The sequence below is a fragment of the Melozone crissalis genome, unplaced genomic scaffold (genome assembly GCF_028551555.1).
Source record: "Melozone crissalis strain CALT ecotype California unplaced genomic scaffold, PUWL_Pcris_2 ptg000042l_1, whole genome shotgun sequence".
Lineage (NCBI taxonomy): Eukaryota > Metazoa > Chordata > Aves > Passeriformes > Passerellidae > Melozone > Melozone crissalis.
This window is the reverse complement of record NW_026535820.1, coordinates 40832129-40854736: the sequence shown is the minus strand read 5'-3', so window position 1 is coordinate 40854736 and position 22608 is coordinate 40832129. Positions and strand designations below refer to the sequence as shown.

At 36.8% G+C, this 22608-nt stretch overlaps 1 protein-coding gene across 1 annotated transcript in view; it reads left to right on the top strand.

Annotated features, from left to right (window-relative positions):
* Positions 1-22608, top strand: part of ABCA13 (ATP binding cassette subfamily A member 13) — a 169136-nt gene that overhangs the window by 72220 nt on the left and 74308 nt on the right. Inside the window, exons 31-35 of the mRNA XM_054285153.1 lie at positions 264-482; positions 2611-2807; positions 3525-3682; positions 4074-4304; positions 9822-9912. Coding sequence (XP_054141128.1) covers positions 264-482; positions 2611-2807; positions 3525-3682; positions 4074-4304; positions 9822-9912 — 896 coding nt within the window. The remainder of the gene's footprint in view (positions 1-263; positions 483-2610; positions 2808-3524; positions 3683-4073; positions 4305-9821; positions 9913-22608) is intronic.

The following is a 22608-nucleotide window of genomic DNA, read 5'->3' as shown; positions in this document are numbered from 1 at the left end:
GAAGGGAAATTAAGAACTCTTGAGATCATGTTCAAAAAACAAAACAAAAAGCACACCAACAAACAAACCAACCAAAAAAATGCCCAAACCCAAAAAGCCACCAAAAGAAAAAAGTAGCTAAATCTAAACCCAAAACATTAGTCATGTCTCTATAATTATACTTGATTGAATTGGTGTTGCTTTAAGGATGCCTCAGGATATCTAAATGATGAACTCATTGCATGTTATCTTGCTGATTTTTTTGTTTTCTTTCCTAATATCAGATCCCTGTTGACTGGTCTGTATCCACCGAGCTCTGGCACCATTATTGTTGATGGGAAGGACATACGGACGGAGCTGGCTGCCATCAGGACAGAGCTGGGTGTTTGTCCCCAGTACGACGTCCTGTTCAACACGCTGACGGTGCGAGAGCATCTCCTGCTTTACGGGTCCGTGAAGGCACCCACGTGGACAAAAGAACAGTTGGATGAGCAAGTCAGTGGGTGAGTTTTCCTTCCTTTCCTTGAAATCTGTCGAGTAAATTGGTAATGACTGTTGCAAGCCACACAAATAAAAAGGAGAAAATGCAAAACTTACAAGGGAAAAACAATGGAAGCTGCAGGGTTTTGTGAGTTTTTGTCACACTTCATGTTCTGAAATCATGACTTGAAAATTAATTCCCTAGACTCTAACTATTACATGAATATATTTGTAGAGGGATCTGTCGCTCTTTAACAACCTGGTATACACAACCATCAAATAATGATGTTTTCACTGGAGTGGAGGTGCTTAGCCTTGTAAAAGTTGCAGGGGTTCCACCTCATGCTGTCTGCCTTACCTCTATCCTTGATGGAGAAGCAGATAAAAAGAAAACTGCTGTGCTTACCCCGAGTTTTTAAATAAATCAACAAAATGACTTTATACATTTCTTATCCTGTATTCCTTCACTTGCAGCAGAAGGAAAGTTAGAAAACCAGGAAATCCAGGTAAAGGCAGTGACTGCTACAATATTTTAAAATAAGCCACCTTGTTTTCCTTTGCCAAATCCAGCTTCAAATGTTTTTAATAAATGATGAGGTTTAAAAATGGAAAATACAATAGCAAAAATAAGTCAGAGCTCTGATGTGAACTCGGAGCATTTGCCACTTGTCAGGTGATAAACATTTGCTAGTGTTTTTGTGCTGATACCTCAATATAGGGCTATATGTTAATTTTTCCTAGTGTATATTAAAGTAACTAGTAAACTGTACAAGCTGAGATCTGGTTCATTAATAGCAAACTGCATTTGTTCTTCTTCAGAAATAAAAGATATGCTTTTCAAACGGTGTGGCAGTGTAAATAGATTGTGTTTACCTTCTGATTCATGCTAGACTCTGTGAAAGGCTACGCATTTCCATGCTTCAATGGAAAAAAATGTCAAGCTGATGGGGCTCTTCCTTAAGTGTACAATCAGGCGTATGAAGAGGCATTTGTGACAAAGTGGCTTTCCTTTTTGGTAGCAATCATAAAAGCCTGTTACTTTTAAATTTGGATCTGAACAAACTCAGATCCAAAGGAGGACACCCTGTTCTCTCCAGAAACAACAGAAGGAATTCTCTAGAACTACAGAGACAAAACAAATTTGGTAAATGGTTTAAAATTGATGCAAAATAATATGCTGTATCTTACTGTACTTACACTGCTGAATTGTAGTTCTAGCAGCAGCCTGTCATACTAATGCCATATGAGAACACTCAGAATTCTGCAGGCCTTGCTACTAAGAAAAATTATTTTTAAAGACGACAAATGCTTTAAAAGACTTCAGAGGAATTAGAAAAGCAACAAAAGAATGAAGAAAAAGCTTTTTATTAACTAAAAAGCAGGCTTCTAAAGAGATTAAGAATAATTTTTCTCACTATATATCTATAGAACCGCTGTTGAAATGTGTTTTCTTAAAAATGAGAAATTCTCTCAGGGTAAATGGCATTGCTTACAGACTGCACACTCACTGAAATGATTCAGGAGTTTAGCTTATGACTGTTGAGCCTTCTATCAGTTTGCCAAGCTGATAGCAGCTGAAAGCTCTTAGGTCAGTGACTGTATGCTCAGTGTGATGAAAAATAAGTTAAAGGTCTTATAGCATTGCCTTTATTAATCATGTTTCCATACCATGCTCAGATGCAAGACCAGCATCTTGCAAGGGCAAGGGGTGAATTGGAAACATCTGTAGGACATCTCCCAGTCCTTAACATAGGAAGTAGATTAAATTTGATTAGATAGTATTATTCTACTCAGGGGTCTCTAATCAGTTTATCCCCCAAAACTAGCAATCTTTATCATTATTTAAAGAAGCTATAATCTGTAGTTTGCTGAAGTTGTAGGACAAATTAGTATTAATTTTATTATCTTTAATTTAAAATTTTCCTTTACAGTATTATTTAAAATCTGTGCATCTGAGGATGATAAGCATTTATGCTTTGTAGTTTGAGATTTTTTTTTCTTATCTGTTTTTGATACCAAAGTATATAATCAGACAGAGGTAGTGATTTTATCACTTTCCATTTACAATAGATTTTCAGTACTTGTCCTCTGAGTGGACAGAATGTGACTAGAAAAGCATTTTTTGGTCCTGTCTCTGTATTCCTATTTCAGAGCTCTGGAAGATGTGGATTTATCCCAGCATCAGTACAAACCTGTTGGAGCCCTTTCTGGGGGAATGAAAAGGAGGCTATCAATTGCCATCTCCTTTATTGGAAACTCAAAGACAGTTGTTCTGGATGAGCCCACCAGTGGAGTAGATCCATGTTCTCGCCGTAGTATCTGGGATGTTCTTCTGAAGTACAAAGCTGGTACAAAGTTTATGCACATCATTTGCTTCTTATTTTCTTTTCTGGATTTTTTTTCCAATAAATTTAAACCGGATAGTCAAAGTGTAGTCAAAATATTATCAGAAACTACATACATTAATTTCTGAGGAAACATTAGGTTAATCTTGGTAACTTTAAGGCAAGTCAAATGGTATTACAAGAATTATCTGCTATTGCACAGAAAGACGTCCAATCTTAAAGACTGAGTTTAGTCTTAAGTCCTGTCCTGAAGTTTCTCCCCTTTCTTCAGCTTCCCAAAATTTCTTTCTGATTTCCATTTCCTATTTTGCATATACCTGTACATAGAGGCTTATATTCGTCGTCAGTCTGCTACACTAATTCTAAAATTGATTGTGGGAAGCAAACTCTTCAGCTAGTGAGCACTCAATTAGCTGTAATAACTCACATTGAGTGATCCATTGAAAGAGACACTGCTGCTATGCCATTTTAAGGAATTTCTTAAGCTTTTAAAACAGCCGGAGGTTCTAAAGCCTTAATACTCTTTGCTATGGATAAAACAGGGCAAAGTAAGTTTAGAACTGAATGTAACTCAATTTGTAATTCTGACAGCATATTTTGTTTGTGTAGTTAAGATTTTAAAGAGTCCTGAAAATATGTTTCCCTAAGGATAAAGGACCTTTGTGAGGGGTTTCTCTAGAAACCAGGTTTTGTGGATATGTACCAATCTTTGCCATGCAGGTTGCACTCTGATCTTTACCACTCACCATCTTGACGAGGCCGAGGTGCTCAGTGATCGCATTGCCATCCTGCAGCGAGGCCAGCTGAGGTGCTGTGGCTCTCCCTCTTATCTGAGGGAAACATATGGCCAGGGACACAGTCTAACACTCATAAAAAAGGTAAGTTAAAAATGTACTGTACTGAACTGGAGAGTGCCTGCCAAGTACATTTTCAGGGAAAGGTATGTTCCTGCCAGCAAGTAATATGCTTAGTAATATGATTATTAGAGAATGAGCAAAACAAGTTTTTGTTGGCTTCCTTGGTTGTTTTGGGTGGATGGTACAATTATTGCTATTTAGATGGACACAATGGCATCTTTGAAAATGGTATCAGTATTTAGCTGAAAATGGGCTTGTCTCACCGTCCTTTATTCCTGGGAGGTAGTCTCTGTATCCCAGCTGTGATGCAGTTTCATCAGTGGAATTTTTCCTGCATGAATTCTAATATTGAGACCAATACTTCTGGTAATATTTATTTTTTTTCTGCATGATTATCTTTTTTTCTTTATAGCCCTCTGTGTTTGAAATCCAGGACCCTAAGCACATTGTTCAGGTCACTTCTCTGGTACAGACCCACATTCCAGAAGCCTTCTTGAAAGATAACAGTGGAACTGAGCTGACCTATGTGATCCCAGAAAGGGCAGATAAGACCTCTTTTAAAGGTCTTTTCCAAGCTTTAGATCAAAGCCTTCAGCATCTACATGTGACTGGCTATGGCATTTCTGACACAACTTTGGAAGAGGTACTTGTAGTTTTTCTGAGTAATGACATTTTCTTGGTTAGAGAATCTTGATTGTGTCTTTTATGTTGCACAATTTCTTGTGAGAAGCACATTTTCAAAAAAATCTTGAAAACAAGCACAAGCAAGCAAACAAACAAAACCTCCCAAATCAGGTAAAATCTGCACTGTATGGTTTTACTTCGCTGTTATTTTCAGCACCCACTCTACTATGGCATATTTTTTTCTTCTAAGAATCTAATGTGAAGACTGATGAACTGTGTAACCCTTTAATGTTTTTTTCTGCATTACCTTAAGGGAAATGTAATGTGTCACTGACTTTGAGAAGCAGTGTTATCCTAAGCCCATAGCATTGGAACAAGCTTTGGGCTTTCAAGTCTGGTAATTCAGCTCAGGTGGATCTTAGGACTAAAAAAAAAGAAAATACCAAGAATACATTTCAACTTACTAGTTCTGAAGCTTAGGACTTAGCCAAACTGTGTGATGAAATACCTAAAGAATATTTTCTGTGTGTACTGGGAGACAAAATCTTTGATCTATGTATACATCAACAAAATCTTTTCATATATGTATACATCAACATATATACACACATATATGTACATGTATGTGTGTGTATATACTAAAAGGATCAGGGGAAGAGAGTCTGTTTTGCATCCTCATAATTCTAAATTTAGCTCTGTGTAAATAGCCATGTCAGCAAGAAGTTATTTCCCCTGGACTCTTTTTACCCCATCTATTATTTCTAAAAAACAAGATTCCCTAAACCACCACTATCCAAGTACTGTACTATAGATCCTTTAGAAATAAATTTTTTTCTCTTCAAGTGATGATAGGAGACTAATGTCTCCTATCATACTTACTTTTCAAGTTTAATAAACATTTTATTTAATGTTATGAAGTAAATTACATTCCTGCAATACAATTCTATGAGGCAAGCAAAAAAAGATTATAAAGTTTTTATTTTCATATAGAAGATGGATGATTAACAGGTTATAAGGAATAATATTGTTCACTGCAAAACATTATAGATTTGGAGGTAATGTATATATTAAGAATACTTTTGGCTTCCATCCCCATGAGATAACACAGGACTTTCCAGAACTGACATGTATAAAATAAATGTGAAGTTGTCATGATATGAGGAAGATTCCTCAGTGAGCTGAATGTGTGACTCAATGGAGAGCTTGCTTTTGGCTGTTTTGTGAAGGGGAAGTTTAAAACATCTTTAAATGTGGTATTGGATATTAATGTATCATTCTTCAGCTTGAAGATTTAATGCATTAATTTGGGTTGATTTCTGTTATCTCTGCATCCTCATCATTAGTTGTCATTACAACCTCAATTCTCTATTATCTTATCAAAAGCCTTTTTGCATTGGCAACTAAAAGGATAGCACATAATAGCGCTATTTAGTCTATTCAAGCAATTCAATCTGGAAACAAAGAACCTTGGTCTTAAAGGAAGAAATGTATTATACTTTTTTTATCCTTTCTTTTTGTTCTCTTATACACTCACTGTTATTGTTTTTAATTCTGAGGGACACTCACACTCTCTAAAATTCCTATTCAGTGAGGGAAAATGAACTTCCATTCATATTTCAATGGACTCTTGAGGTGCTAACAATCAGTTTCTGACACCTTTAAATCTCACTAATATTATATTTGCTCAAATTTAGGCTTTAGATATATTTTCCAAACACTTGTATTTGTATATTTTATAAAATTTGTAATGCAAAGTGTTGATAGAACCAAAAGGAGAGTAGAAGGGTAGTAAATTAAATTAAACATAGAGCTCTCTGGAGGATGCTGTTTCACTTTCTGGCAACTCTGGAGATTTCAAAGCTTATTGCTTCCTTGTTTTTCTTTGAGGGGGGAACAAAATGATTGTAACATCTTTTCAAAATCAGATGCATCAAAATTTGTTAATTGAATACTGTTTTAAAATTATTTTCTTTGAAATGACCTGAGAGTTTGTATCAAAACTTTCCAGGGAAAGCCATATACCTAATTTAAAATGGTGTACACCTTCTAGTGAGATGCAGGGTGCTTCAACACATTCTGGTGGTGGCACAATCACATTAATCTATCTCACTGTAATACTGTCATTTGGCCAGACTTGTTTCCTCAAGAACAAAAAGCACTTTTTGTCCTTGAAAAGGACAAGTCCTTAGTCAGATATAGACTTGTTAGTCAAAACAGATATTAAACAGAATTTCACAGAATTACGGAATTTCACAGAACATTTTGAATTGGAAGAGACCCAGAAGGGTCATCAAGTCCAGGTCTTAAGTGAATGGCCCACATGGGGATTGACCTCACAACCTTGCTGTTATTTACACCATGCTCTGAACAAGCAGGAATTGCTGAGGCATGTGGGGAAAAGATGCTCTGCTGAGGTTGAGAATACACCTTCATTTAGATATAGCAAAAACATACTGTCTCTGTCATGGTGCCTAATCCTGACTTTTCCAAACCTGTGTGGTTCAGAGGGTACTCACTCTGTTAATAACATTGTGAGGCTAATACCACTTCTGTTCACAATATCTGATGCAACATGAGATAAATTATCATACCCTCTGTACAATGTAGTCCCTAATGATTCCTATCCTCTTAAGAGGATGTTTGAAAATTGGATACCATGAGGAGGAATGGGCTGTGCAGGTGGCCTTCTGCCTTTATAGCTCTATCAGAATATTTGTCAATGAAGATACAACAGAGAATGAATTAGAAAAGCATTTGGTTTGTTTATTTTTTTAAGGAATAACTACATCCTCTCTACAGTGACTTAATGAAATTAAATAAGGAAATGTGTCTGCAGCTATTTTGGCACTGAAGTAGACATATGCAGGCAACATTTTGTAGTGTAGGCACTGTCCTAGCCACAGATGTGTAGTCACTTTGTGGTTTCACTAAGTGGTTGACACACCTGAAGGACAGGATGCCATCTGGAGGGAGCTAGACAGGATCAAGAATTGGCCTTGTGGGAATCTCTAGAGGTTTAACAAGACCAAATTCAAGGTGCTGCCCCTGGATCGGGCAACCCCCAGTACCAACACAGGTTGGGGGATGAACAGGCCAGAGCAGCCCTGCCCAGAAGGATTTCGGAGTGCCAGTGGATGAGAGACTGGACATGACCCAGCCATGGGCACTCACAGCCCAGAGAGCCAAATGTATCCTGGGCTGCATCCAAAGCAGTGGGGTCATCAGGGTCATGGAGGGGATTCTGCCCCTCTGCTCTGCCCTGGTGAGACCCCACCTGCAGACCACCCAGCTCTGGGGTTGCCAGCACATGAGGGACAGGGACCTGTTGGAGCGAGTCCAGAGGAGGCCACCAAGGTGAATAGATGGGTGGAGAACCTCTCCCATGAGGAAAGGTTGAGAGAGTTAGGATTGTTCAGTTGGAAGAGGAGAAGGCTTTGAGGTGGCCTAATTGTGACCTTCTGTACCTGAAGGGAACCTATGAGACAGAGAGGCACTTTTCACAAGAGCATGAGTGACAGGACAAGGGAGAATAGGTTTAAATTAGACATCAGGAAGAAATTCTATTTTGTGAGGGTGGTGAGGCAGTGTATTGGGTTGTCCAGAGAAGCCCTGGATGTCCCATCCTTGGAACTGTTCAAGACTAGGCTGCGTGTAGTTCTGAGGAATCTTGTCCAATGGAATATGTTCTGGTCCATGGCAGAGGGGTTGAAAATAGACTATCTTAAAGGTCCCTTCAAACGCAGGGCATTCAGTGATTCTACGATTCAGTTGTTGCAGTTTAGTTTGGTTTGCTTGACAGAATTGGTCTTCATAGCCATCAGCAAGCAGGTCCAAGAAAACAAATTAGAATGCGGCTTTAGACTGTCAGGATCTGCCTCCAGGGGCTAATACAGAAATATCAGGCCAGAAATTTCTGGCCTAGCAGTTGTTAATAGCCAAAGTTGTTCCCTGAAAGCTGGCAGGTAACAAATGCAATCAATAACCACTGTTAAATGGCAATTATATTGGCTAAGCAAAATATGGTTTTTGTAACAGTCAGACCTTAGAAAGTCAAGAAATATCTTTCAAGAGCTATAAAGTACTTCACATTGACTGGGTTTTATTGTCTATTGTATGAGCTCCTTGGAAACAAGGAATTTTTTGTTATAGCTGAGATCAGATTCTTTTGTGGGAAGATATAAATGGTTTCTTAATGATTTCTGAAAGTTGCACTGTGGGTATAATCTGTCTTGTGGCTCAACCCAAACAGAGAGGAAAGAGCAAAAGAAAACTTTCATCAAGACAAAGAAAAAATTTTGTTGTTCTTTTTCTGTTTAATTTGAGATGCTCATGGTACCTGTATTTTTTGTACATTTTTCTTTTTTTTCCTTTTTACTTGAGGTTCTTAGATCACTATTTAAATATCAGTTCAGGTTAAGATAAGAAAATGTTAATTGTGTTTTTAATTTGAGTTTACAAGAAGTGGGGAGTGTGTGAATAAGGCTCACTATGAAAGCTTCTGCAAGGCTGAGGTACAGAAGAATGAAATGCATGTCTGTGAAATTCAAAGGGCTTTATGTGGACAGAACTGTGAAACAGGTTTAAGGAAGAAATAGTAGGTTGGACACATATCTGTTAGGGAAAGCGTATATACCATTTAAATAGATCTCATGATTATGAAGTTGGTGAATTCTGCTGGGTGTTTATAATTTTAAGTCCCTTCTGACATGCATTCCACTACTTTAGAAAAATCAATCCTTTCAATTTTAAGCTAGTGCATATTTTTAGATTGTTGCTTTTATAGAAAAGGAATTTCAGTTTTTCTTATGGCGATTTAAGGTAACAGGATCCTATAATCTCTATCCACTTTGGGGTATGCACACTAATGTTTTGCTACAAAATACACATTGTTGCCCAGTCTCCTCTGCAGTATGAGTTTTACAAGACTTTGTTCACCTTGGCTGTCTCTGACAATTGCCTTGTCCTTTACATGTCTTTGAGCAACATTATTGTCCATGTCCTTGCACATATCTAGGAACATTTTCTGAGTGTCCCTAGACACTGTGAATTCCCTGAAATATGTAGGTTCTCAGCTCTGTAGGATTTTGTACATTAGGTTTAGTTCTAGTTGTGCCCATAGATTTCTAGCTGGAGCATCAGAAGAGAGTTAAGCTCTTTCCTTGGCAGAAACTGCAGTAACTGAGTTCCAGCACATACCAAGCCTTAGGGGCATAAAAAGTCAATCAAGGGCAGAAAGTCTATTGAAAAATCTTCACAGAAGGTAGTGTTCATGGGTCAGCAATATTTACATGGGTGTTTTTGCATCCATTGACACGTATTTCATTTCCTTTATCCCCAAGATTTTAACAAGAGGGCTTGACTAATTTTATAGTCATATTCCAGCAAGGTGTTTGCAGCAGTCAGTAGTAATTTCTGGCTGCCTGGATGGTTTAGGATATATATGTGTATATATATATATATATATATATATATATATATATATATAAATAGTTTTAGAAAATTGATTCTAAAGTACTTTTTTCTACTTTCATGAAAGGTTTTCCTGAAGCTGCTGCAGGACTCAGAGAAGATGCCCTGTGTTCCACAGGCAGCACACCTGGACCATACAAATGGTGCTGAATCAGACTGTAAGTACAAAATGATGTGCCTTCTGAAGCAACTAGATTTATAAAGATCAAAAATACAAATGTAAGCCTGCACAAAGTTCCCAAAAGTGAGGAATGTGCAAGCAAATGGAGAATACTTCTTGCTACCATCTGGTAATTTCTTTTTTGTGTGTCTGCCTTGGGAAGTAGTTTTTATATGTCTGCTGTGATTTACCTCTAACCCTTCACAGTCATCTTCCCACCCTTCTGTGTACACATGCATTCTCTCACTGCAGCAGCATTGACTTATCGCTTTGTACCAGTCCCTGGGAACTAATTATCCTCTTTGTCTCATACTGAAAATGGATAAAAATTACAGACATATAGCACAGATATAAAATGTCTACACTCTAAGAAAAGGACATTCATGTTCATACACATACAATTCAAAAGAAGAAAAGAAAGAGCTGGTTCCCCTTGTAGTAAGAGATCATCCATTTTCTTAAGTGACATGTTATTTTAGGTTCGTTTACATCTTGTTGTAAGAAAAAACCTTCATACTTTCTCTGTTTCTGCCCTACAAGTTTGGGAGGAGGTCCTTCCAAATGCTTCTGAAAATGCAGGAAGATTTTTCTCTTTTAAAAATTCTCTTCATAAGAAGACTCACTAATGATCATAAGGTGATGCCATTACAAAATCCAAGACTGAAGTTCTCTCATGTCAGTACCCATCAAGTGATGAATGTTTTAACATTGGTTCGGGGATTGTCATGCTTCTATACTTACCATGTTTCTTTCTATTTGAAGGCTGACATTTAGATTATAGTTTTCTTTGGTTAGATGTCAAGCACTTGGTTCTATGTGCAGTACTTTTCATTATGTTTTTATAAAGTACAGGCACAGGGAAGTCCTGATCTGTAGACCTTTAATGTTACTGTAACAGAAATAACAATTTTCAGCCAAGCTTTCTTTATTTGTTAAGATAAATTCAATTGAATCTGCCAGTAATAAGTAATCATTGCCAACAATGGTGGTCTAAGGTGAGACCTTTTTTCATAAAGTGCAAGCTTGAATAGATGACTTTTTCCAGAGGGTGTGTTTGCTGGGCTATTCCATCTTGAATCAGTGAAGATGTAAGTATATAAAACTAAAACAACCTCACTAAGCAAATAAAATTGCCACTTTTGTCAGTGGTGAGAATGAGGCTTCTATTGAAAACACAGTTTTGAATATCCCTTATTTTATAACAGTCAATTTATTTATTCAAGACTCAGCTAGGACATCTGAACTAGTTTCAAATCATAACAATCTGTCTTCTCCACATTGCATTTTCATTAAAGAGTACGATTTACAGTTTAGAAAGTAATGAAGACAGTATATTCTACTGAAAAACTTGATATACTTTCCTATCTGCATCTCAAAATGTATAAAGAAGTATTTGTTTAAGTTATTACATTAATAAAGATTTGAGTAATCAGAGACTCTATTTTTTCACCCTGATAAATTACAGCAAGAATATGTGATGATAATGCCATTTCTTTGGGGATGAGAGTACTGGAAAATTGTCACTCATTGCAGATGACCGTCATTCATCATTAAGGACAGTTGTGAAATGTATGCATAAGGGATCTGGGAAATGGTCATGAAAGGTATCCATCATTGTCAAAGTTAACCAGAATACTCCATGGGCAATAGCTTGACTTGTATAACTTTGTCTTTGAAAGCAGGTTCAAAGGCAGTCAAACTTGCTTTTGTCAGAGTAGTCAAATGAATTTTCAAAACCCCTTAGAGCAAGCAGCTGGGATTATTGAGGAGATCACAGGATGCTGCTATTTGATTTGTAAAAGAATTTAGACTAGGGAGATGCTTTCACAAAGCACAGATCTGAGCTCAAGCAGGGGTGTTGGCTACCCTTTAATGCTGCTGAGCTCTTGAGGTGCCAGGATTGTGCAGAAATCAAAATGCTGTCTAATGTCTCCTGGACTAGGAGGCTTAGCAGAGAAGTGTGTGTCTCTTCTTAAATGAAACTGCAGAAAATTAGTACACGACTTAGGCTGACCACCAATGCCAAAAACACACAAGAGACATTATTTCAGCAAAATATGACAGTACCTCACTGAAGTCAGAGCAGAGATAATTTCTAGTTATGTTTTACCGTGTCTTAGTGTACTGTGTCTGATTGGAATTGAGTTAAATTTCTTCATAGCAGCCTCTGTGATGCAGTGTTTTGGATTTGTGACTGAAACAGTACTAATAACATGCCAGTGTTTTGGCTATCACTGAGTGGCGTCAAGGCTCTCTCTTTTCCCATGTCCCTGCTATGAACAAGCTGATGATGAGATAGAGGGTGTGAGGGGACACGAGCTGGACAGAGGAGCTAAACTCACCAGAGAGTTATTTAATGCTGCAGAGTGCCATTCTTGGCAACAAAACCTTTTTTGAGGAGGTAGCTGTTGCTACCAGTGGCTGAGCATGTCTACTTGTGGGAGGTGGTGAGTGATTGCCTTTGCATTATTTGTGTTGGATTTTTTTTTGTTTTTAATTAGTTTCTTTCTTTTGGGTTTATTTTTCTTTCTTTTTCCTTTACTGCTGAAACTGCCTGTGTCTTGACCAACAATTTTTCTTGCTTTCTCTTTTTCTATTCTCTTCCCCATCCTGCTGGAGGAGGGGGAGTATGGGCAAGCAGCTGTTTGGTGCTTGGCTGCTGCTTAAAGTCAGCAACGAAAATAATGTAAAACTCAGAAGTATTTGTGCATTTCTGAATGAAAATGTTATAGTTAATTAGCAGTGCATTAATGAAATTATTTGTAACAGTTTTAACATTGGTAATTTTAAAGATGCAAAGCACACTGTAATATATAGTAGTTTGTTTCCATTGTGAAAGATTTTCTCAAAATTTTTAGTTTTATTCCAATGAAAAAACCTTAGGGTAAAATCCACCTTTTTGTGAAAACAGAATTTTAAGTCAGGGATTACTGTGTGTGCAGACACAGTACATGGATATATTATAGTACAGTCATGCATTATTAATTTCTACACAGTTGGAACACACAGTAATTATTGTTTTGTAGATGTATACAGAGCATGCAGAAAAATGGTTAGATTGAGCTTGCAATGACTGTTTGACAAGACCATTGAAGCCAAATAGCCTAGAGAAATGGAGAAACCAACTCTATGGAGGCCAATAAAATTATCATAATCCACAGCAGGCAGTATATATACAGAAATAATCAGGGGAGCTAAGAGCAAGTCCAAGAGGTGAGTAGCTATCCATGGATAAATGACAAAATAATCTGAACATATGCAAAAGCAGGTAATAGGCTAGTGAGCGGTCTCGTTGGCTTATTCAGGGACCAATATTGCTGAATTAAGATACTCAGATGTTTTGCGGAAGAGTCAAATTATTTAATTTTGTAGCACTTATTGTCTTAGAAATTTCTGGGACATACCAGCTTTGGATCTAGTCCCTTCTGGCAGTAAACTACAGTTGGAACCCTTGAGGTAGAATGAAACTAAACTTCAGAAAATTCAAAAATGATTCATTGTATTTTTGCGCACAGTAATATGTAACATTTGGATTTTCCTGCCATATAATGTTACAGAGACTTAGAGTATTGCAATATGTTTTAAAAAGCCAAAGAATGGGTATTAATGGATGTATAATATGAGCAGCTATAGTAACAGTATTGGTATTAAGGCTTATATGCCTCTGGATTTCTTGGATAAATTAGCCTCTGAAAGTGTAGGTATGGAAGCAGGTTGATGCATAACTACCTTTTAATGTTGCTTAACCCTTTCTCTGAAGCAGCTGGTGTTAGCCATTTTGAACCATATTGGGCCAAATGTGATGTTGCTCCTGTTAGGATTGGTGAGACCAACAACATACAGTACTCATAAAGCTCAGCTAAAAGCTAATTTACTAAGAAGTTGTAGCTGACAAAAAGCAGTTGTTAATAGTGAAATATCAAAATGAAGAGCTTTTGTGAATTTCAGCTGAGTTTCAACTCTGCCTTTTAATTATCTTCGTGACTGATGCTGAAGTAAACATAACCTCGCAGATGAAAAACAGCTGCTACAAGGTGATAAGTGAGACCAGTCCTAAGGACTGAGTTAGATCACTTGAAAAGCTGAATCCATTTTAAATAAAGGATATTTTAATTAAGCCAAATGCTAGGCATGTCTGTGTGATGGGGAGTAATATCCTGGAAAACACTGACTGAGTTATCTGCTGATCCTGGTTGAGAAGCACTTTAAGACAGCTAAGGTGATTTATATTTGAGCTGAATGTACAAAATTATGCGAAGAGGTCATTTTGACTATCCATTCAAAATTGATGAGAGTGATGCTACAATACTAGTACAACCTTTTTGTCCATATTTTTAAGTTTGAATGACTTTAGGGAGAAATTGAGAATTCAGAAAGTGAGCAGAGAAGAATTAATATTTGGAGATTGGCAGTGAAGTCCTTATAAAGGCACCATCAGGGCTCTGTTAACATAGTTTATCAAAAATAAGACAGAGAAGTGGTTTGCTTAAAGATCCTATTTTTTTTTAACGCATGGAGAATACATCTGTTAAAGTATAATTCTACCTTTTATAGAACTATATAAGCAGAAGAGAGAAATTGAATAAAGGAAGCAAAAAGTAAGCAAATAGGTATAATCTGAAGACAGGCAAGAGTTAATTAGCAGCTGGAGTTATTCTACCCAGGGAAATGTGTTGCTTCTCCTGGTGCATTTGGCACAAGACTTGGGTCCTAGCAGAAAATATGCTGCAGTAAAGGACGTTATTGATTTCTGCACATGAGCAGCAGAGTGGAATTTGATGTCTTTTGGTAGATGATCAAGTGGCTTCTTCTATTCTTAAACAGGATTTTTTAATCCACTATGATTGAGTTCACTGTAATTACAAAAAAAACAGGCTCGACAGTGATTTTTGCAATATCGTTGAAGTTATATTTTAACAATCATTTGTAAATGGAGCTAATTTCTTTCAATTCCCTGTAAAATTTGCATAAAAGAACTTAGGAATTACTTCAATACTCCATCTTGCAAAATGTACCTTGATTTATGAGACGAATATTGTAGACATGAAGCATGAGTGTCTCTGTTTAGAAGTACCTATTTCAGAGACATAAAGGAAGGTAGGCTAACCCTACCTGCCTTCCTCACACCTCATATTCCACATAAACTATTATTTCTCTCCCTCGTAATGTGGAGCCTATGTGTTGGACAAAATTTTCATTTAGATAATCAACATAAAGTCATACATATGGTGTCAGAAAATATTTGTTGCTAATAGCTAGTCTTTAGGTTTTATATGGAAAGTAAATTCTGATGGTTTCTTGCCTTGCTTGAGCTTACAAGTGGAGTTTATATTTCATAGATCTTTTTGTGTTTGTGTATTTATATTTTTACAGACGAAGAAAGTGTGTGTATGTACACACATGCCTACAAGTATTTTAAAACAGTTTTGCTTTATTAATGCTGTTGCAGTAGCAACACAGATATTTTAACTTCAATTATGTAAGTAATGTAAATGACCAATTTTTTAAAGAAATGCTTATCAAGAGTAAGATGCTTACTTTTCATTCTGAAGCAGAACAATGCTTAGGGAAGGGGCTTCATGTAATCTTACTAACATCTTGCCTCATTTATTGAGTAAATACCCTAGATATGTAGGAGGTGGGCTACGCATCTTAGTTGTGCTAGTAAGATTCTCTTTGAGGCTGATGCTTCTAATGAAACTAGATTTTCACCTGTCCAGTTCCTTCTCAAAAGTATCTCTTTTGGTGAAATTGTTGTCTCTGCTCTATTGCTAAAACATTCCTTTTGTGCACCAAAAGCCCACAAAGACTTCAGCAATATTCACACTTTTTTTTTTTTTCAATACTAGCAACATTCTGCAGTACTACATGGCGTTTTTCGGTTTGTTTTTTTTTTTTTTTTTTTTTTCTTCAAAACTAAAAAAAAAACTGGTTTAGGAGTTACTTAGACAACATGTAAAGTAGCTTTAGTATGAAGGGCAGTATGTGGAGCACTCAGGACTACCCTTTTTTGCCAACTTTTCATATGGTATGCTTGTTACACGGTGATACAAGATGTTTATTACACTGTTGCTAGCCAATTCCTCATTTGAAATATAAGTGGGGCTTCATTATAGTAGACCTGGTGTTGAACTTCTGTATAGGTGGGAATTTTTAGCCATGTAATTTTTTTCTATCTGTCTCTAAATCTATTTTACAGTTTATTTAGTTTACGGTATTCATTGTAGACATTAGAAAAAAAATGAAGATGTTGTTTCTGCTAATCCAGATCCTTGAAGTTGTTTAATACTACTATTTATGAGATAACTGGATGCCTGAGGCATGAGATTATTTATCAAACACATTTTTTCAATAGTTTGCTATAGCTTCAGGTCTGAAAAAAACATGCCTCCTGCAGAACTTTCAGTTTTGAATTGTTTCCCTGCACAAACTTTGATATTATTTTTGTATGAATAGAATAACTCCAGTAGAGATATGGTCTAAAATATTCCTGATAATGGGAGCTGCAGTATTTTAGACCAAGTACTTTGTTTGTATTAAGATAATACTTGCAAAAATTCTGAAAGTTAAAGTGAGTCAGACTGTCCTTGTCCATCATGGTAAAATCTGGGCCCTGCTGAAGTTGTTTCCTCTGTTTAATGTCTGAGTTTTCTCTGAGCAATTCCAAGAGGATTCTTCCAGAGTGCTGTACATAGTGTTTTCAAAGGCCACTCATGGCAAACTGAGCAGCTGCATGACAGAAGTCATCTGCAGTACAATACTGGACAGTCGTTGTTTAAAAGTTCCCTTTCTGGGAGTGACCAGTGGGAAGTGTTTGAGAGCACCTAGTTAGAATATATAGCTGTTTTTTCTATTGCTCTATTTAATCTGCCTAGTTGGAAATGCTAAGATACTTAGCATTAAGTCTCACAATTAATGTTATGATTTTATAACATAAAGTTCAGATTTTGTTGCTGTCCTGCCCTTTCACCAGTTTTTCACCAAACACAGCAAAAGTACTGTGGGGTGTGGCCCTATGGTCTGCATCAGATTCAATCTTGAAATGTTGTAACTTGAGTTTATAGGTTGAATTCAGTGGGTTAAATTCCAACAACTTTCTGAGTATTGATTTACAGTTCTAGAAAGAAGAGGAACCAACATCAGTAAGTGTGCTGCTTATTGTCATAAGAAGGTATATTCTAGTGCACAAGATGTATCTGATGGTTGAAAGAATACAAATGTATTCTTTCTCTTGGCCAAGTCTGACATAGATATGATACATATTAAATGGATTGGGATATTTTTTGCAATTCTAACAGTCTGTGCTTCTCTTCTACTGTTGTACTTTCAAAGAGTACAAACAGAAGGTGAAACTAGGCTTCCATTTGCAGCCACAGTCCGTACTTTTGCTTCAGCTCTTCCTTTACTTGTCTCCTCCTCCATGCGGCAATTCATTGCAGGTGCATCGCTGCAGAGGAGATAGTACTGCAATAAAAGAGTATCTATTTGCAAAATTATCTCCTGGAAATTGAAATTAACATAGTTGTTAATGTTGCAATTTGACCATGCTGAAACTCAAAATCAGAGACTTAGGGTTTTCAAACCTGTAGTAGTTTTCTTTTCAAAGACAATATAGACTGTCTACCTGAATGAAAATTTGGGTTTTTTGTTTTGTGTTTTCATTTTTGTTTTGGTTTGGTTTGGGTTTTTTTGGGTTTCTTTTTGTTTTATTTCCAAATAATAGTCACATCCCATAATAATGAAGTTGTTCTGGCCACAGCAGAGTTCACCACACAAGTCTAATAAAAATACTTGCTAGTTATTTCAAACTTATTTTTCAATGTGGTTTAAGCTGACAAAAATCCCAACTAGGATGAAGAGGTATTAACTACGGCAAGGTAGGAAAAAAACCATGGAAATGGATCAACAGAGATTGTTTTAGGCATCAAAACTGTAGAAACAGTTGAAACCCTCTATTTATGAATTATTGTAACAATGCATTCAGTAGTGTGTCCTCCTCTTTCACCAGGCCCAGACTAGTTTAGGTGTCCATTCACCAGATTAGCTTGCCTGTCAGTGTACCAACTGTATTTAGCTCTCCATGGTGTCTGTAGGGTGATGGAGAGGAGACAGGACCATTTTTTCCCATTTCCTTATGCTCCTGTACTGTTTGTGTTCTTATGGCTGGAGAAAGCAAAGAAACAGAGTTTTTGCACTAGAAAATTAGTTCCCTTCATTGAAAGTAATGACAGTGCTTTTATAACCTGGAAGTGTTACATTCCCAAATAAATGTCTGCTCAGTCAAGTTTCTGCTATGGCATCATCCCTGCCCATTTCCACACTAGTAAAAACAGCAAGGGGTGTTTTGACACCAGCTCACACTTGAGCAGCAACAAAAAACAACAACACAAGGGTGTTGGTTTTTCCTAGTGGTAGCTATTCTTTATTGTATGAGGCACGGTGCCTTGGAAACCCAATCTAAAGTCATGACCTGTTGTTCCAGACACCCTACAGACTAATAGTAAGAATAAAAACCCCAGGTCCTTACCACCTCTGACAGCTTGCAGTCTAGTTTTAAGACTGAATGCAATGAGTAGATAAAAGAGAAAAATGAGTTTGGGAAGGCATGAGTATAAAGCAGGTCCACAGCAGAGGTCTAGATCATTGTCTTTCTGACTATTTTATTTATTTGCTAAACACCATTTGGACTTTCTTTCTTCCTCAAATTTACATTTAGAGTGTGGTTGTGATGAACATCTGTTTTAAAGTTTTTATCAACTACCACATATGTGGTGCATGGTGTGGCACTTTTATTTTTAGAAGATTTTCTGTTATTTAATATGAGCGATGACAAAGCTTTAATTTTTTTTTGCATTGATATGAGATTGAATATTCTTGCCTTAAATAGAGGGTTAAAGCAGTCCCAAAATTCTGTAGGCATGTATTAGTTATATATTAATTAAAGAGGCTAGCTTTCTTTCTGTCTTGAATGAGCATTTCAGATACTTAAATTCATATTTCATATAATAGAATCATAATGTTGGCTATAGGTAGTTGTGATTGTGAACATATAAAGGAAGGGAAAGCTAGAACCTAGTTTTTAGTTTTAATCTACTTTGTATAATTGTGAAGAAATATTTTCCTTGCATTCAGTGGTGCTCATCTCTTTATCTATTGTTCATACCTCTAGTATGCTCAACTTTGAGAAAATGCCAGATCTTGAAATTAAAGGATGATATTCATAATGTGAATGAGGCTATGCTATGCCTGGAGACAAAATAAAGACCTTGAGTTGTATTCATTTTTACGCTTAAAATGTCTTCTGACTGTTTTGTAGATCTTTGCAGCAGTGTGATGGTGGTTGGATGTTGAAAAAGTAGATTCACCTAGTAAACTCTACAAAAGTTGGAGAGTTTGGGGGACAGGTATAGTAATTTGCTGCATTTAATGGGCTCTTGAGAATCTAGGTGATGTGCTGTATTCAGGTTATTTTGAGAGCTATCTCGTTGTATATCCTAACGCATTCTCTGCAATTGGGTTATTCAGTACTCAAAAATTAGTCCTAATTTTAACTATTTCCCAGTCTGCTAGTTACCTATCTGAAAAATATATCATGACAAGGTTAAGGACCAAGTGGAGTAGAGTATTTTAGATTGGTGCTTGAAGTGTTTGTATGAGTTTAATGTGAAACTTTAAGCTGAAAATTCCTCGTTTTAACAGTTCCTCCTCTCCCAACAAAAGAATAAAAAAGAATGGATCCCACGTTTTGGTTAACAAATTTACAGAATCAGAATCACAGAATCACTTAGGTAGGAAAGGACCTATGAGATCATGAAATCCAGTCTATGACCTAACACCACCATATCAAGTAGACCATGGCTCTGAGTGCCGTATCCAGTCTTTTCTTAAACACCTCCAGGGCAGTCACTCCACAACCTCCTTGGGCAGCCCATTCCAATGTTACATCACACTTTTTGTGAAGAAATTATTCCTAATGTCCGACCTAAACCTCCCCTACTGCAGCTTAGGACTCCTCTCGTCCTGTCACTGGTTTCTTGGGAGAAGAGACTGACCCCAACCTGGCTACAGCCTCTTTTCACAGAGTTGTAGAGAATGATAAGGTGCCCCCTGAGCCTTCTTTTCTGCAGGCTAAGCAATCCCAGATCCCTCAGCCACTTTGCATAAGAGTTGTGCTCCAAGCCCTTCATCAGATTCATTGTCCTTCTTTGCACATGTATTTTCCATTGCCACTTAATTATGTGCTTTATGTTATTTGTACAATGCGTTTGCACCCTGTGACAAACCTGGATGAAAATCTTGGCTGCAGAGTGACGTCCAGGATCAAATGCTCTTGCTTAGACACACCTCTGTCACTGCTTGAATAACAACGCAGCAAGTCAGAGTAAAGAAAATTATTTTATGGATGAAGTCTTTTTGCTCTCTGACGCCTGGATGTTTTAACTTTTCTTTTGCACAAACTCACTTCGCACTTCTGTCTTTCATTTAACTAGTGAAAGTCAGATATATCTTCTCTCCATGTCAAGTGTGAGGGTGCTGTAAAGCATTTCTCCCTCTGAGATTTAAGTGCAAATGTATCCTACCAGTTCTTCACCCCCTTACACATTGCTGGGAGTAGTTAATTCCAACTCTGCGTAGGTCTGATTTTAGGATGTATTTCTTTTAAATACAGTGATAAGTTTGAAAGGACTTCACCCCATTCTTTCCTTAAACTTTTTGTGTACAAATGAACTTTCGTTCATACCCCTTATTCTAGGAAATAAAAAAAAAATAAATAAAGAACTTAAAAAGGCTCCTTTAAGAGTTTGCTGGTAGTTTTTCTAGGGACAGGGTCTTAGATTGTGAGATTTGGGTGTTGGGTTTCTTCAGTGAGAGTATGCAGCACATTTTTCTGGTTATGCCGGTTCTCGATTTTTCAATGGGAATCAGGTGTATTGTTCAAGCTATCCTTTCACTGGTCTTCAGTGTGATAAAGTATTAAGTGTGTCAGATCTTGAACAAGAATAATATCTTAGATAAAAGAAGGAAATTGTTTAATCAGTCAACTGTCTGGCTTGAGGAAAAGGGCTTGGGAGATCTGAGTTGTGGAGAGACTTCTTTATAAGGCTGGGGAGTGATAGACACCAATTCCTTGGCTTTAAAACATGTTAATTCTACTGAAGAACTCTAAAGTTGCCTAGATCTCTATTACTCTGTGTCAAAGGTCTTCAGGCCTATGCAGAATAGTATTTTGGGATCTGGCACTCAGAATGCAAAGCTAAATTTTTAATTTAAACCCTATATGTTTTGCCTTCAAAAACGTTACTTAATTGGATTAATCAATATGTAAGGAGCAGGAAGAAACTCTCAGACAGGAAATTCTTAAGATGGAAACAATTTGAATCAATGTTTTAGAAGAAATATTCACAATGCCTAAAATTAAAAATAGCCTGAGGGGAGGAATAGGAGGATTTATATCTAAAAATGCCCCAAGGGAACTTCTCTTGTGAAATTCCCCCCCAAAAGAAATATTTTTCTGATCAGCTTTGGATAGAGAGAACTCATTACTCCATTAGATATAAGCAAGAATCAGTCACTGTATGAAACACAGACCAGATGCAGTCCCTTTATACTTTCACTGTCAAAGTGCCTTTTATTCACATTCCCCACATGAAAATCTGTCTTCAAAATCCTCCTGGAAACAAAATCTATACAATAATATTTTTTTATAATGAGTAGAAAAATGTGCAAGAAGAGGAAGAACATTTTTATATCTTCTTATGACAGGCTGTGCACAGATTGGTGGGCTAGCACTGTCTCTAGTCCAGTATGGTGTGTGCTGAAATGCAGAGTCATGTCAGTTCACTTGCTCAGCTTAGACCTACTTGTTGGTACAAAATTTCTGATAAGCCAATAAATATGTGCGGCCTCTGAATGCAACCAGTTTCATGTGAGCTAGCTCACCTGCTTTGCCAGGATATTACAACTCCAAGTATTACCTTCCCAAAATCTGGACCTCCACTACATGACTTGTCTAAATGCCAAAGTGGCAGAAGTAGAATGGAAAATGAAATGTTCCTGGCTATTAGTTTATCTATTGCATAGCCCATCTTTCCTTCTGTATCATGAAAAAACATTAGAATTACATTGTTTTCTAGAATTGAAAAATACAGGAGAAAAGGATCATCTAATACCAAGTTAGAGACTTTTACAATAATTGTTTCTGTTCCTAATTCTAGAGTAGTCTATAGGCAAGGATTCTGATAATTTTTGTTTCTGGATTTTAGGCCTTGTTCTGTTTCCCTGTACCTCATATTAACCTATATATATTGAAAACTAGCATAAGTCTTGTCTGTAATACAAAGGAGAGTCTGGATGAATTGGGAAGTACAAGTTAATTGTGAACATAATTGCACTTCTGGTGGATAATTGCAACTGTAAGTCAAGCAAGACAGCTTCTAACACTTAGGTCAGGTTTTTAATTCTGTGATCTAAATTATTAATGAGGATATTTTCATAAGCTTTCTGCATAAAAATTGACTTAATAACAGAGAGGTCAGCTGGTCTTGTCTTCTAGCCTTTATCATTCTCAGTGATAATCAGAAGCTGTTTTCCCATAAATGTAAGCTGTTTTTATGCATCCTGACATGCATACCAGATGTAGGTGGTGAATTATTTAGAAGCTTTATGAAGCAAAAATTAATGCTGTAGGTTCTAG